Genomic DNA, 17748 nt, shown 5'->3' on the forward strand with positions numbered 1-17748 from the left:
ATTTCTCATATCATTTTTCAATATTTTGATGTTAATTTCTCAGTTTTAGCATGTCTTCATCCTTACTTACTCTCGTGTAGATCACATCTTCCTCTACGATTTACATACCACCTTTTGTCCTAGTTGTTCTCTCTCTATATATATACCCCCTCCCTCCTCTCTCTCTTTTCTCTTCCCCCTCTCTTTGTGTCTGTCTCTGGCCTCTTTATTTCTCTTCTTTTCTCTCATTCTGTATTGTTTTATCTCTTTTAAACATTTCTTCCTTAGAGTTTACAAAAAACAAGTCGCATCCTATGCCCCCCCCTTTTTTTCTGGAAAATTTTCTGCATGTACCAATGTAAGATGAATAATTCAGAGATCATGGATCATGTTACCAAAGATTCTTAGAAAATAACTGAATATGCAAATATCTCATTGCAATTATAAGTTTTTCCGATTTATCTTAAAGCTTCAGAAACTCTACACAAAACTTTTCAGCTTTCCCTTCCTCACTGTAGTAGCACTTCAATATTTCAGTTTCTATTTTATATATGTACAACAATGTCCTATGTACACTGCAACCCATTAACCATGATATTTGAATTCTAATAGATAATCACTAGAAAAGATAAGCACAAATCTACTCTGGCACAGTTCTGTATAATCTTCACAATATACAACATATATACATTGTACAGCGTTAAGGTGTCACTGTATTCTCAACAAGATGTACAACAAACACGAACACATCCAAAACATCATTTTTTAGGTACTGACCGACTCCAGCATGCTTTACTTATTACACATGAGAACAGAAAAATGGTGTTAGGTGCTGTTAGAACATACTGTACACATGTTGCACTAATGAATCTTTGGGAATAGATAACATTGTTACCAAGCATAAACATTTAAAATCAAAGGGTGCATTGAACAATAATAGATACAGAAGTGTGCATGGAACACATAGTATATTAATAAAAAAATACTACTTTTTGGACATATATATGCACTGGGGTCCGTGTTGAAATCTTACACCTTAGATTTCGCAGGTGATTTTTTTCTTTTTTATAAAGATTATGTGCTGCTAACTGTGAATAATAAAATTCTGGAGTGCGGAAATAAGTATTTACGACTGTACAGCTGTTTGAAGTTGACATGTATCCGTTTGAAGTTGCGAGATGGTTGCTGTGTTCAAATTTCCCACCGATTCCAAGCTCTGCCCCTGGGGTAATTAACTTACCGCCTCTTACCCCTACCGCGGCCCTGCTTTTCTATATAGATTCCCTTTTTAAGGTATGTTAGAAACTGGCCGGAGCCACCTGCCCCCAATAAGCCCTATTTTTCGCACTGACACATTTAGGTACCAAAGAAATAAGGCTGAAATTAAACCTCAAAAGGTAACTTACCTCTTTATCCCAAGTGCAGGCTGAATTGCTGGTCGAAGTTAATTTGAAAGTCCAAAAGAGAAGTAAGTCGTATGTCCGAAATCTTTGCTGTCCTTTTCCACAGAATACTACCCTCTCCTTTCCGTACCATCATACAAATAAGAAGTTGCAAATTATCCCATCTCACAAGTCATCCCCTTTTCTGGCCTGCAGTTGCGAAGAGAAATGTCCATGATGTTCCCCAAGATAACGTTTTCACACAGATCAATTCCAATGTTTTCAATGCTACGAGGTGTGTGTGGGGTGAGAGCACCTTGGAGCATTGAAAAACACTTCACGTCTTATAAGCAAGGGAGAGGAGATAGGTGCGATAACCCTGAAGAGCAAGAGGGAGTGTACAGGATAGTATGTGAATGCGGAAAGGAATACGTGGGACAGACGGGGAGTAGTATGAAAATTAGGTGGGGTGAGCACGATAAAGATGTAGAGGAGGGTATACCCAAGACAGGATTATCTGAACATGTATTAGTTAACCGGCATAAGATTGCCAAAAGAGAAGTCATTAGGAAAATTAACAATAAATTGGATAGGAATGTGTATGAGGCAGCCTATATATGCGCGGATAATTGGAATAAACTCAATAGGGATGACGGAAACTTGGAAGATGGTTAGATAATTGTTTTTTTAAGAATGGGATAAAGCCACCAAGAATAGAGCCGAGATGGGTTTCCATGTTACCCCTGAGGTTAGGAAAGCCGCTGAGGTGGAAGTTGAATTCACCTTGGATTGGTGACTCTCGAGCCCCAGTTGGGGAAATGCCAGAGGGGAGGAGTTTTCCTTCTCCAAGCATGAGCTGACACCGTGCATTTGCCTACCCCAAGCACCGATCGACAGTTCGCCATCAGCAGCTTTGAACATTCTTTTGTTTTAATAGAGTATTGCGTGGTTTTAATATGTGTATTTTACATCATCTTTTAAGTAAGTGTCTTTTCCTATACCTTTTGACCTAACCAACACTTTCTCGACGAGGCACCATGTCAGGTGTCTGAAAACATCGCTTCAACCTGAAGAAGGAGGTAGTATAACCTTCGAAACATAGTTCGACAAATCTCATGCTCACACACGTTAGTTACTGATTATTAATTTTTTAACCTTTAGTTGATATTCGATTGTGAGCAATTAGCACATTACCAGTATGTGCATGGAAGGTAATTATTTCTGCATGTCTTGGGGGCAGTTGCCCTCCTTGCCACCCACATAACCCGCCAATGCTACCATCAAATTTATCACTTCATCATTCATTTTTATTGTTGCTATTACCCTAAAGAAGTGGTGCGTTTTACTCACTATCAATACAGATAAAAATATATAAATGACTTACGTGAGTGAGTAGAAATGGTTCAAAATGACGTTTCGGAAGTCTGAACTACTTCCTTCTTCAGGTTGAAGCAATGTTTTCAGACACCTGACATGGTGCCTCGTCGAGAAAGTGTTGGTTGAGGATTTAGGTCAAAAGGTATAGGAAAAGACACTTACTAAACAGATGATGTAAAATACACATGTTAAAACCACGCAATACCGGATAGAAAGTGAATGCGGGAATGAATATGTTGGGCAGACAGGGAGAAAAATGCGCACTAGATGGGATGAACATGATAAAGATATTAAGGAAGAGGTTTCCAAAACAGGCCTATCCGAACATATCATAATGAGCGGACATAGGATTATAAAAAGAGAAGTAATTAGGAAGGAGGAGAATAAATTAAACAGGAACGTTTATGAAGCTGCATTTATATGCACCGGAAAAAGGAATAAGCTTAACAGAGATGATGGTAATCTGGAGGAAGGGTGGATCGCTTTTCTTAAAAAGTGGGATAAAGCGATAAATACAGACACTAAAATGGGTTTTCATGTCACTCTCGAGGTTTGTGAGGGCCATCGAAGAAGAGAGGGAGTTCACCTTGGAATGGTGACGTAAATGATCGTAGAGGGGAATATTGGAGGGGAAATTTTCACCTTCAACGCAGCAAAGGATCGCTCCCAGTCCATATGTTCACTAGGGGGCTATAATAGGTTGTCGATTTTTATTTGTTTCAGTTGTGTGGTTTTTGTTTTTAACTTTTTTAACCAGTGAAGGATTTCATTGGAGTTTTTATGCCGTCACAGTAAGTTTTTTACCTTTTTTATCCTCAACCTGAATCCTCAACGTACGATTTGACAACACGGTACCATGTTTGGCACCTAAAGTTTTTTTATTTTATTTACCTGATGAAGGAAGTAGTACAGACTTCCGAAACGTTGTAAAAGAGTAAAAGTGTTCCCAGTGTTGTGCACAGCACAACGCCATGAAGGCGTATAGGGGGTGTGGGGGTAACGCCCCACACTTTCTTGATCCGGTCGTGAGTGGGGGTGATGTGATCAGCATCACGCCCCTGACCGCCTTTACCCCCCAGGGTTTCCCCCAGGTACCCATGTTATTCGACGCTGGGTGGGCGCCGGGGCCGCTTTCACCGTTAGAAAAGTTCCCGGATTTGAACCGGCCGGGGATCGAACCCGGGACCTTGAGCATGGTAGTCAGACGCGTTACCGACTGAGCCACCGCGGCCACCGAAACGTTGTTTTGTACCATTTCTACTCACTCACGTAAGTCATTTATATATTTTTATCTGAAAAATTGAAGGATATGGAGGACAGATAATAAGTATTGGTGTGCTGGCGAAATATTTAATACAAAGTTGTATTTTTTTTTTTTACTCATACGCAACTTTATATTTCAATGTAGTGGTGATATAAATGGATAGTCGTGTTTACTTTTCGCTTGATTTGTAGAACACAATTTATTATTATTAAGTGCTGTAAACCTCTTCACATAATTGCCTAGGCCTTATTCCTTGCTTTTTGCCTATTATCCTACTGAAAATGGCTGGTGGAACCTGGATATGAAGAATTAAATATGAAGATTTCCCGTAAGTTTCCATTGCTAAGCGAGCCTCGCACTGTTCACCGTCGCCTGGGTGACGTCAGAGCTCATAGCAGCTCCCAGCCAATGGGGAAGCGTAGCATCACGGAATCCTCTTCCTATAATACTCTATATTCCTTGGAGTATCCACTATGGAAGCCCCGAAAAGCTGTACGTAAGGAACTTCAATATAAAAAAAACTTAAGTTTCATAGCTGTAGAGGTAAAAAAAAATACCTTCCGTGCTATTTAGAAACACCCTTTGTTACAAGAAAGTTATTTATTTGATGAAAATATTTGAAATGTTTGCGAAATCCAGGGTGTATGATATCGGCACGGAACCGAGCCATGCACTGTTAGAATCATTCTCTTTTAAAAAAGTCATTAATATTTGACAAATTTTGAACATAAAATATGAAACTCCCGTGGATTATGGAACATATAGTTTCACTTTGCAATTTTTCATCAGGATATAAGATCCAATACAATAATGAGGATGGATTTCAACATCCTTTAAAAGTGAATGTTCTAATCATTTATAAAATTCTGAAAATTAAATTTTGCAATTTGGTGAGAATCTCCATCATTTTTCTGGCAAAGAACACCAGAGTTCCGTGACTGAAGTAAGTCAGATCCACTAGTATTGCTTGGCAAATTGTCCATGACTATTTTCATTAATTTTTCTCTTACATCCCATGTGTTTTTAAGTGATGGATTTTTATGTATGGTACAGAAGTTGTCAACAGCTTGTTTTGAGTTTTCTTGTAATTCTTGAAGCTCTAATTGTGTCAAACAAAGTGCACGAACATGGTGATGAACAATTTGCATGGTAATACTCATGGATCACACTGTACACGGATCCAGCATTCCTAATCAAAAGAACACTAAATACAGGTAAAGATGGCAAAATATAGGGCGACTACTTAAAAATGTGTATCACCATATGCAGTGGCAAAACCAGGATTTGCAAAAGGAGGGGGTTAGTATACATTTTTTAGTAGTCAGCCCTCATTTTGTCATCTTTTCCTGCATTTGATGTTTTTTTTAGGAAAACTGTGCCAAAGGTAAGTTATAACCCTCACCAACCCCCCTCCCCTTGGGCACGCCACTGATCATAAAGATACCATTGATCGAGTTTCAGTCATGGCTTGTTCAATTTTACAATAAAGCACCTCCTGTAGGTTAAATATTTGTAAGTTAAATTTGCCACTTTATTTTTACACCCATTTCCAATCTATTAACACGATTATGTTCAATTGAAACATCTCATAAAGTTAGAAACATTATTGTTGTAATAAAGTGTACAATATGGACTGAGCACTAACCAACACTATTTCTCGATACCTCCTTACCACTGAGGAAATTTGCATGAAACAATAAGCTCATTTTTTACAGAAATTACAATTACAACTTAATCAACAGAGCTGTAATAGAATGATATTAGCTATCAATTTTGATGCAAAGCGCATATGTATAGATTTCAGAACATGCACTGAAAGAGAAGGAAAAGTGATTTAGAAGTCCCCATTCCAACTTTACATATCGTTGGTTCAACTTTGGATTCTGGAGAATCATGCTTAAGAAGAGAAGATAGGAATACTTTGAGTCAACAGAGGTGCTACCATGCATATGCAGAACATATATAGTTCCCCTCACTGTAGGCAACAAGACAGAAAAATACCTTCACAGTGTCTATTCATTAAAATATATATGTGGTTTTTCATCTACATACCTCCATCTTTTTTCATATTTTTGCCTACAACAAAAAAGACGTAAAACATGTTATGATTTCACTTGCAATAATTCTCTATTTTTTATTTTACTGTTAAATTTAAAACTATGATGCTATGACAGATACACAATTAATAGGTCTCCTTAAGTATATTTGCACATCAAAAGTAAACATAAAGCATGAACATATTGTTAACGGTTATAAACAATATTACTTCGAAACAAAAAATGTTATAGATTCTGCCAGAAAATAATTTCATATCATGATTTTGTTGATGGAAATTGTGTTCTATATTTGTTTGCTTAAGAATCAAATGCTTATATCTACCGACTCATATACAGTTGTGACAAAAATTAGAGCATGGCAACAGAATAAATATCCATTGACTTCTCTACAGGTATCTTCTCATGAGTGTTGGAAGTTGCGTCAGGGGCAACAACCCCACTTGAGGTGAAAAATGTTAGGTGGGGGTGGATGTTTGGTAGAGTCTTGGTATTAGCTGGAGGATGCTCCTACGGTTTAACATGGTGACAATGAGGCAGCTTGGATGCTTTGTGAAAATTTTGCTAGCTGGGGGCTCTCTCTTACTTGCCCAAATATGCAAGTGATTCACGAATACCAGCCAATACTCTCCAGAGACTGGGTATCCAAAATGCCAAGCATCAGTATCACAGTCCAAGTACCTTATAAATTATGCTAAATGCATACTTTTTATACATGCTATGCCATCTGGCGAATTTGACAAATAATGTGATTAAGAAATATAAAATAATCTATACTTATACTGGCAAAACTTTACATCTACTCTTAGATATACCGATAATATGAGGCGTTGCATATATTAAGAGCAAACTCAACAAAGGTCGATTATTTGTTCTTGTTGTATCTTATACATTTAAGATTGTAGGAACTCATGCAACGTCTGACACGAGTCTACATCACCTGTAATAATCTAAAATTTGCTTTAGAATAGGACAGTGCACGAGTTTTAGAATAGGACAGATGCTTGGAAAACTGTTGATCCCTGTAATTTGTATTTTAAAAGTTCGCCCCTAATATCCACAATGCCTCATATGTTTCTAGAAGGAATATTAGCACACCTGTCATGTCTTTGTTAAATTAACAAGAAAAAAGGAACATTAAATAGTGAGTGAAAAATTAATATCTTTGTTATTTGTTATTAATATTAGTTAAAAAGAATTCTAAAAAAAGAACACACTTCTGTTAAACAAGCAAATATGGCATGCTTTTATCAACTGATGTGAAAATGGATACTTACTCTCCCTTCTTAGGATGGTGCCGCACGATGTGCATGATTTTCCCAGGTGGGTACAAAGGCTGATGGACTGTTAACGCTATACTGCTGTCGCTAGGGTGCAATGCTATTTCCCTTATGGCATCCTTATTCTTCTCAATCTCAAAATTCTCCCCATGTTCGTCCTCGGCAGTCTTGCATGCACAACACATTACACTGGATGTGATGGTTTTCCACTAAAAAAGAGTCACATTTTGAGTCATGATTTCAAAACTGAATGAGGAGCAGTTACAATTTTCAAGGAGGGTTGGTGATGGCTATTGTCATGAGCCAGCAATAGTTGTGTTTGGAAAACCAGTAACTGGTTTACGGAACTGTAGTATGTTCAAGGGCATCTGCAGAGGGGGACCTTAGGGGTACTTGCTCTCCTTGAGATATCTGGGGAAAATTAATAAAATTCGAATGGTGAAATTGTAGCGTGAAAGCACAGATGAGGCGTGCCATGAAAGATAGCAGAATAAATGGTCTCTGCACAAAGAGACCAAGAACTGTTCATCAACAAAGTGAGACATGTTTATGGAAAGAAGCAAGTCGAATCAAGTTTCTATTTAAATAGTGGACTCAAGTCTGAGTCTGAGAACAACATCATGGTACTTTTAATTCAATTTCAATTTTATGAATTGAATAATAATAATAATAATAATAATAATAATAATAATAAGAGGCAAAATATGAGTTTTTGCGACTGAGGGACAAGATATGAAATCTTACTCTGTCCCCCAGTCATCGAAATGGATATCCTTTGCTGGAAGGATGTTTTGCCCACTTTGGGGAAAGGTGGGGGGGGGGATGCTTGTATGGATCAACATGGAGAAATTCTAGTGGGGAGATGCTTTATGAGAATTTTCTTAACTTGGAGATAGCATCCCCTATGTTTCCCCCACTCTAAGCACTGCTGTGGGTGGTCTTGAGTATGTTGGTATTGTGATAAAGTCTGGTGCTGATGTTAGGACAAGAACTGTGTGCCAAATAGGTACATAGCTTAGTACCCATGGAGTGGACTACTCACTCAGCACAGATACAGTGATGGCCAATAATAATAATAATATTATCAGTGTTTTGATACTCGCCTTATGACCAGGCTAATGCCTGATGCATTCTCCCATTGTACATAAGTATGGATACATGTAGTTTGGTGAAGGGCACATGGCATTAAAGAATTTAGCCTTCCTTCAGACACCTAAGTTCACTTCTTGTAGCCTAAATGAGTTAACATTTAACACGGCCGAAGGTGGTGGTGATGTGATCAGCACAACACCCCTGGCTGCCTTTACCCCCCAGAGTTTCCTCCAGGTAGCCACTTTATATGATGCTGGGTGGGCGCCTGAGCCACTTGAACAGGTGGAAAAAATCCCGGTTCTCCCCACCGGGGATCGCACCTGACTCTCTTGCATGGTAGTCAGATGCTCTAAAGACTGAGCTACCCTGGTTTAACCTTTAGTTAAGAGAACATGTTAACTTCCTAATTTTGGTACATTCATTTCGTATTAAACCAAGTTTCTGACAATCTTAACGTATTTTACTGTTACCACTAGTACCAATCAGTACTGCACTAAGACAATAATAAATTATGTTGGAGATATAAATCAAGTAGGGACTTGAAGACCTAACAGAATACCTGTCCATCAAACTATTACATGTCATTACCTTGGAGTCTTTACTTCTCTTGATAGCATTGATGAGATCCGCTCGCAGCGACTCCAGCTGATGAAGACCAATTCGGGGCACAACGTCCTTTCCGACAACTACAGATGTTATGAAAGTCTTTGAATACTCCACTGCCGGCAGACTAGAAGTAAATAATGAACATTACGAATTTAGAAGCAGGAACATATCACATGGGCAGATATCAACATGCATTAATCTCACAAACAATCTCACAGGGAGGTAAAAAAAACATCTGATATAATCAGTATGTGAGGATGAAACTTCTTGCTTAGGAATGTGGGGGTGGGTACTACACATTGCTAGATTCAAGTGCAATCATACATGCAAAGAAATAAACCCTCCATTTTTGGGAAGAAAACTGCACATTGTTATTATTTGCCATTACTAAAAGAAGTATATTATACTCTAAAACAATGTAAGGAATATTCATTTCCTCATACAAGTTTATTTCTCAAACTTCAATAGTCTATGAATTCTCATTATTCATGTATATTCAAAGTAATCTCTTCCTGCAACAAATGTGCTTTGATTATCTTTATAGAACTAATATTTAAACTAAATTAACATAGGACATTTGGATATGCAGTTCTAAAATTAGTCCACCAACTCTGCTATCTTGTGCAAGGATTTAAATGCGATAATGATGATACATAAACATTTAAACTTTTCCAGTGTCTGATGAGTGTTACCTATTTCTTTCCCAATTGCAGTTATATATCTATACATTCATTCACAAAAGGTGTTTCAAAATATGTGTCTTCTCTGGATGCTAAGGTGTAAGGTTTTTGAGGAATTGCCTAAGACAAGGAAGCTGCTAAATTTAGAACTCACTATTGCAAATCATCATTTCAAATTGCACTTGATGTCTTCCATGTTATTTCTCTCTTGTTGTAATAATATGAATATATGAAAACTTATATTATGTACTACATATATAAATAAAACACATGTAAGTCTTCATATATTTGTTTTATTACAATTAATGATCAATAATTGTGTGTGTTTAATTATGCTTGAAATGAATTTCCATCAGAAAGTAACTGTGAAACTTAGTTACCTTTCAATTATCAGTAACACTAATTGAGTTAAATGTTAAAACCTTATCATCATCAACTTCTTAGGAATCTTTACTATAAAATGGATGTGACATTTACCTCAGTAGTCCCCCTGGTGGTGAGTATGAGAAGCATTGCAGATTGGGATACTCCTGGCGAAGTAAGATGGCCAGGATAGCTGCAGTTCCTGCACCCAGGGAATGTCCCACCAACACCAACTCAAATTCCTGCGTCCCCCGGTCAGGATTGTGGGAAAAGGCCTTCTCCAATATGTTCTCCTCCTTTATCTTTTCTCTGATGTATTCTGCTGCCTGCACCATGCCCTGAGGGAAAACATAATGCGTGAAAAGCAAGTTGAGTAGTTTTACAAAACTTCTATGACACCAATGATTCAATAAATGTTTTACCTAGACCTGAAATCTGAGAATTTATATGTGGCAGTGATGTGTGTCTGTGAAGAAATTGACTCAAATATGAAAGAGAAATTAAATATTAAAATTTAATGTGTCTAAAATATGGAGAGAAGAGACATCAGTGGCATATTCTCCCATGTTACCCGGTTTACCACCCGTGAACTGCAATATATGTGTAGTGAGCAGTGCCTTTAGTAAGAAGGAACTGGCATCATTGTTTACGTTAACATGACCAACAGTGAACGTCCTTGTAACTATTCTCTTTACTTGTAACCTTGTTAGTCCTTGGTATACTTCGTGTTGTACAATAAAGTACAGTGTTTAAAGTAACATTAAACTTAATAATAGTAAGACAAACGAGACATGGCACAGTCGGTAGGATTTTTTCATATGAACAGAAATTGCCGGAAAATTTGAAGTTGTCAGACTTCTATTTTTGTTTCACTGACATGCTTGCATTGGTGTTTTATTTCTATTATATCTAATTAATATATAATAAATATATACAATAAATAAGAATTGTTGCTGTGAACTAGGTCAAATTTTCAGAATATGTCACTGAGAGACACACTTATAACACACAATTTATTATTGTCTCACCAGATATTTACGTTGCTTTTATGTTTTTGTGCTCTTGCATTTACTCGTAATACATGAAAAGTATAACATAAACTTAAATCATGGTTAAGTGGTAAAATAGCTTCACATCCTCATCTTGGCCATGGAAAAGTTAAATAAACAAATGTTAAGAAAAATCCTGAGAACCACAAAAATTAATTTTACCTAATATTAGATTGAACTTTAAATGAAATATGTATCTCTTCACTTGTTTTAGGCTAATATAATGCAGAACAAATGGTAATGTACAATTTGTGATGACTGTGTGTCACACTAAGCATATAACACAGTAATAATGCATAATGGAATACATAAAAGAACTGCCGATGTCCGCCACACTGTCTTTGCTTCACATGCACCACAACATGTCCCATGTTATATTACTGACATACTTCTCATCTAACCACTGTTGCTGGCTGTCACCCACACACGCACCTATCACTTCATGAATTAAATTTGAACGACATAAATAAAATACAGTTAGATGAGAAATAGTAAATAAAATAGACACATATTTTGAACAAGCAATACTGCTTAAAATAACACATTATTAAAACATATTTAACTAAATCACAACAAACACATATGACTAACCTTATGCCCAAGGAAATCTTCATTTATTGGATTCAGAGGTAGCGGTTCCCCCTCAGCATTAAGATCTGTTATCACATCCTAAACAAGAGATAAAGTAACAATATATAATATCATGCTAATTAAAAATGCATAAGGACAACATAAAAAGCATTATTTTTTCAGGTAAAATGAAGTTTTTCCCTTCCCCTGATACACCAATGAGACTTTAGGGTTGGATGCACTGACATATTGGTCGGTCTCTTGTACTGAACAAGTGGCCATCCAGTTGCAAAGTTTCTGTTTCATCAAGAGAAATCATGACAAGACAGCAACAAAGTTAAAATACACTTTAGAAGCTGCTCATTTCAAAGTCAGGAGCTTCTTTTGCCCCTTATTACATTACATGGCTATGCAGTCATAATTAGTCACCTTAAAAGCTCATAAATCAATGCAAACATGTTTGTCCGAAACATTAACTGATCCACAATATGGTCCCAGAGTCACATACCACCAGCAGGTACATTTCGGGTGCGAGGGGTTGAGTTTTGGGGGGGGGGGGAGAGGTTCGAACCAACTGCCTCAGAAATAATAATAATAATAGTATACGTGTGCAAATTAATATGTTAATATAATGTATAGGTCCATTTATAATAATAATATTTATTAAATAATATTGTACCATTATTACATGAATAGATAAAAATAAAGTACAAGAATAGAGATAACAGCACATATTCATAATCTAGCTTATGTGTAGTTAAGATCGTCAAAATTTGTATAAAAACAAGTGTCCTGGTGGGGATATTAATACAAAAAAGATAAAGAATTTAATATATATTGAACAACAAAAAAGGATCTTAGTTTCAGTTGACAAAAAGTAAAGTTCCTGAATAATATTTTGTGCATATAAATCATCTCAGGTATTGCCACTTGAAAGCCGTGTGATCCCAATCTAATCCTTGTCTTCCAGGAAGTTCAGCAGAAATAAATAACCTTCGATTATATGTACAACAAATGCTAAACAAATACATTTTTAGAGCCTCCCCGATGGCGCAGTGGTAGCATCGTCGCCTTGTAATCAAGGGGTCCTGGGTTCGATACGCGGTGGAGGCACAAGTGGTTCGGATCCCACTTTAAACTGTAGGTCCAGTCCCGATTAGCCTTACTGTGCATAAAGTGGACTTAAAACAACATATCAATATCAATATCAAATACATTTTTATTACTAAATTTTAGTACTTGGTAAGTCTTTCGGGGTGCAGACCCACCGGAACCCCCTAAATATGTCCTTGACATTTACATAATTGTCCCATTTGCCCTGATCAAGCATTGGCGTAAATATAGATTGTTCCAATCTGGAATTTAAGGCTTAATGCTAAAATTGATTTCCATCTTTAACATCTTCCATGAAATTAAATGTTCTCTGTTTGTTCAATAATTCATACTGGAATATCTTGATCAATTAAGTACATTCAGGGCAACTGCAATATGTCTGGTATGGAAGACCTTGCTAGAAACAAAGATGAAGAGATATGACTCAGGCTAGCCTCTGCCCCCCTCCCCCTCTCATTTCTGCCTAACAGAAGAAAGATATACCAGGAAGGAGAGGGAGAAGCACATAAAAAGAGATTTTTGAAATGTGTGGCAATACTCTTCATGTTTTATGTAAATGGGAAGTATTCCTCAAACTTTTATCCTTCCATGTTGCGTTGGAAGCGAAGAAATGGCTGCCGTTAATGTGTCCCTCGAGGAGGAGAGTAGCAATCAAACAGAGGCAAGAACTTTTCATGTTTCTTTCTTTTATGAGACAAGGGAGGATGAGGGTAAAGCTCTTACTTACTCCCCCTCCCCACTTCCTCTACAGACTCATCATTTATTTCCCACTCTTGCCCCCCTCGATGAAGAAGCCAGCTTGATGATCCCCAAAGGACCTTGGGAAACTCTATTAAAGAAGGTGACCAACATCTGTTATCTTGTAGCTCAAACACTTCATCTGCGTCTTTTTACAAGTGTATATGCTAACATTAACAGACAACTTATAGAAAAAGGTATGAAAATTGTAGTTCAACTTCGGGGGTCAAACCTGAGTCCTTGGACATCTACAAGAATGCTCCGTCACTGAGGTACCAAGTCACAAATTATGGCTGAATCATAATTTTTTATAACCTTCCAGTCTGCCATAGATTATTACAGTTTGTATTACTTCTCTTGATGGCAGGTAGATGGCACTAGTGTCCACAGATCTAATGGTAACTCATAAAAATGAGAAGTTTGTAGATTTAATTTATAATAAAACGAATTTAAAATACCTTATTATCTTGTTTTTTATAGAAATTTGACATTATAACTATTTAACATTAACCTTCAGCAGTATAATGTTAAAACAACTATTAGTCACATGACTTAAAAGAATGATAAGTAATGAAAGGTTACAAAAGTTTTAAAAAAATATACAGGGATATAAAACTAGAACACAAAATTTAGTCCTCATCTGGGATGCATAAATGATGACAACACTATATTTGTTTTAGTTGACTGATTGATTTAGTTTATTTTACTTCGTTTTTCTGCCACTTGTGGCTAATCGCAAGATGAGGATGGATGGTGATAAAATGAATGAGATGAAAGGACAATTACAAACGCATATGGACAACACGAAACTTGTCTTGGAAAAACTATATTTTAGTTATTTACATATACTGTACATATACATATATATATATATATCTCTGTTTGTATATATATGTGTGTGTGTGTGTGTGTGTGCGTGTGTAAAATTACTTAACATCCTCCTGAGTCATGTAAATAATAGTTATTTTAACATTCTCTTGATGAAGGCTAATATTAATTGGCCAAAATATCAAGTCTCTATAAACAACACCATAATAAAAATCCCTGGTGTTGTTTATAAAAATAATACTGGTATTTAATTATAAATTAACAATGAATGTGGGTTCATGAAATATTGTGAAGAATTCTAGAAGTTTTAGAATTCCTGGAAAATACATTTGAAACATTTTAATCTAAATCAATATCTCCTTGTTGGAATTGTGACGAGGTCAGAGGTTATTCATTGGTACAGAATGTCCAACACGGATGTTGAGCGACAATTTTTGTAACTTCGTGACATATTTTCTGTATATCATGAGCTATTTCACTCTGAATTATTAGCCGAAGTTGTTGAAAGACAAACAAAGTGCAATTAGCATAACACTAAGCCATTTTTGTCTGCAAACTGAAATTTGACTTGAAATTGAAATGAAAGTTTGTTTACCTTCATAGATAATGTTCCACGTATACTGATGACAATCTTCTTTTTCAGATAATCTACAGCGACAAAAAAGGGTGTTTCTCCTACATCGACATGGTATGTAGCGTAAACAACCTCCACTTCTCCTACTTCCAGGAGTTTCCGCAAGGCAGCATAGTTGCACTGGCAGCAGTTGTCTTCCACTATGGTGGCTGGGTCGTTTCCACAGCAACATGGGAAACAGCAGCACCTGTTTAACATATGGGAAAATTTCCCCATTAAGTAACATGTTCACTTTCTGGTGTACACTTAATCTCCTGCATGAACAATGTGACATAGGCCACGCTGAAATTAAAGTGAATTGCAAGAGCTTCCAGCGATACAGATACCAAGCGATGTTGTGGTTTCAGTATAAACTATATGCTAGGTTTTTATAGTTTTTAATTATGAGTGTGGCCAATCTAACTCATTCCTTCACTGTGATGGCTGACAGCAGAAGACTGACTTTGGTTTCGTTCTTTTTTGAAGAGTTATTTCAAGTAAATACAAGGCGAAATATGTAATGTACTGGAGAGATTTATGAAAAATCTGTGAATGTAGAAACTGTAATCTTGATATTTCAGGTCTATAAATCAAGATTTGATGATTAGAGCATTCGATTTCATTGAAACATGCAAATAAATGTTAAGAATGCATATGGTAATTAAGTTATCTAATGAAAGTAATACATGCATATAAAAATAAATCTTGTATTGTATAAGCAGGGTAATAATTATCTAAAAATTACCATAACATATTAAATAAAAATGGCACTCAAGACATAGAACTTACATGAATACACACTAATGACAATAAATTTCTTATTACAAACTACTTTTACTTTACGTGGTAAACAATAATGCAACAATAAAGAAGCTTCTTTTCACTTCACCAGACACAAAAGGAGAAAGTTGAATCTATTTTGCAACAGTCAGAGATATTTTCTCCATCACATTGCATATGATCAAAGCACATAGCTTTAAAAAGCATTAATTTAAGTGTTTTTTTCATTACATTAATTTCTATGTAGGGCAGGAACATATCAACCTTAGTGGAAGTTGAAAAAAACATGCATGAAAATCGAAGCCTACAAAAAAATCATATTTCTGTTCTCAGATTTACCTTAGTCGAGGACACAACTGGCAAACACCAGTTCCTGAATGAGTTATGAGGAACATAGGCCATCCATAGGCCCCGAGGGCGAAATTCATGTAGTGGATCACATTGCGAAAATCCTCTAGCACCTGTGGATCGGTCAGGGTCACAAACTGGGTCTTTGGTGTCACCGCAACCCCAGACAGAAATTCATAGGTATCATTCTTGCGCTAGAAACAAAGAAAAAATATAAAAATTAACACTGAGCACTTCAGCTGCACATGTGAAAAAGTTGAACAAAATTTTCTGGCCAAACAATTTCCTATGACCGTCAAATATTTTTCTGGTCATATTGTGAATCAATCATGTATACTTCAATAAACTACAGATGTACCAGTAATAGGAGTGTGATAACACAATGCAATCACAAAAAGTTATGTAAAGGAAGTGGAACTTGCTTGTGGGCATATCATAACATCTTCAGTCAATATTAGTGAACAAACATATGGTTTATTTAAAAAAAAGTCATTTTTTTAAGTATGGGGTTTACTTTGAAATTATATTACCTCTGTATTTTTATATTTAAAAATATATATAAAGTTAATTATAATCTAATGAAAATTAATGTTAATTTTTCATGGCCATTAATAAAAAAGAACACCTGCATGGATGACCAGAAGGGGGCAAGGTGGAGCCGCAGGCCCCCTAGAAAATGAATTTCAACCTAAAATTATATATTTCACACATATAATATCATTTCGGTTTAGTAATGTATGTTAACTATTAGAAGAGTGTTGCAGGAACATAACTCTAAACTGAAGGAGCGTTTCTTGAGAGAGAGCAATGCTATTATGGGGAAAAATATTCCTTGTTTTCCCTGCGAAAAATTACACTGCTCCCCACCCCACCCCGGATAAAATTTGCAGATATCCATGACCCTCTTCTTCTGACTCATGCATGAAATATGTTATATAGATTTAGATTTATTTCATCCATCAGTCAAACATTACAATATACTAAAACAATGAAATAAAATAATATTATCTAGAATAAAGTAATTGTCAAACTGTAACTGTGTTACTTTCTCCAATGAGTTACTCTAACTGGGTTACTTTGTCAAATTAGTAACCATAACAATTACTTTCTTAAATGAGTACAGTTAAGTGTAACTGAGGTACTTTTGAGTGAAGTAAATGTAACTTAGTTCATGGACGTCCACAGTTTTTTCCCAGGGAGGGGCAAGGATGGTATTTTCTCCAGATGGAGACAAATTGTGTATAATTTCACCCTAATAGCTTGGCTCCTCAAAATACATTCCTTCAGTTTGACCTGCAATACACTTATAATAACTGTACATAAATTAATGTGACTGAAATTAAATTATATGTGTGAAATATGTATAAGTTGACATCGATTTTCCAGGATGAGGCATATCCCCCTTTCCAGGCATGGTTTAGTTGCTTTTAAAAAGTAACTTTCCAGACACTGATTAGTATCTAATGAATTATGCACCAGGTGCCTTATCAGCAACTTAAACTATATATCGGTAAGAGGGAGTGTACTTTTGAGGACTAGCTCAGGGCGACAGCAGCATGAATTAGGTTCCTGGCTACAGAATTGGACGGATTAAATTACTCAAAGGCAACAGACACTTCCGGTTCTCTCACA

The 17748-nt window shown here is 36.3% G+C and overlaps 1 protein-coding gene across 5 annotated transcripts in view; it reads right to left on the bottom strand.

The window, feature by feature from the left end:
* The window catches only part of inaE (inactivation no afterpotential E), a 264162-nt gene that overhangs the window by 24369 nt on the left and 222045 nt on the right, over positions 1-17748 (bottom strand). For 3 of the 5 annotated variants that reach the window (XM_083121265.1, XM_083121263.1, XM_083121262.1), the window contains 7 exons: positions 16108-16310; positions 14971-15196; positions 11718-11795; positions 10192-10415; positions 9017-9158; positions 7334-7545; positions 6055-6078 (listed from right to left, as the gene is read on the bottom strand). In XM_083121265.1, coding sequence (XP_082977391.1) covers positions 6055-6078; positions 7334-7545; positions 9017-9158; positions 10192-10415; positions 11718-11795; positions 14971-15196; positions 16108-16310 — 1109 coding nt within the window. The remainder of the gene's footprint in view (positions 1-6054; positions 6079-7333; positions 7546-9016; positions 9159-10191; positions 10416-11717; positions 11796-14970; positions 15197-16107; positions 16311-17748) is intronic. The other 2 variants (XM_083121266.1, XM_083121264.1) reach the window with 1 other exon arrangement.

The sequence above is a fragment of the Lepisma saccharinum genome, chromosome 4 (genome assembly GCF_977018435.1).
Source record: "Lepisma saccharinum chromosome 4, izLepSacc3.1, whole genome shotgun sequence".
Classification (NCBI taxonomy): domain Eukaryota; kingdom Metazoa; phylum Arthropoda; class Insecta; order Zygentoma; family Lepismatidae; genus Lepisma; species Lepisma saccharinum.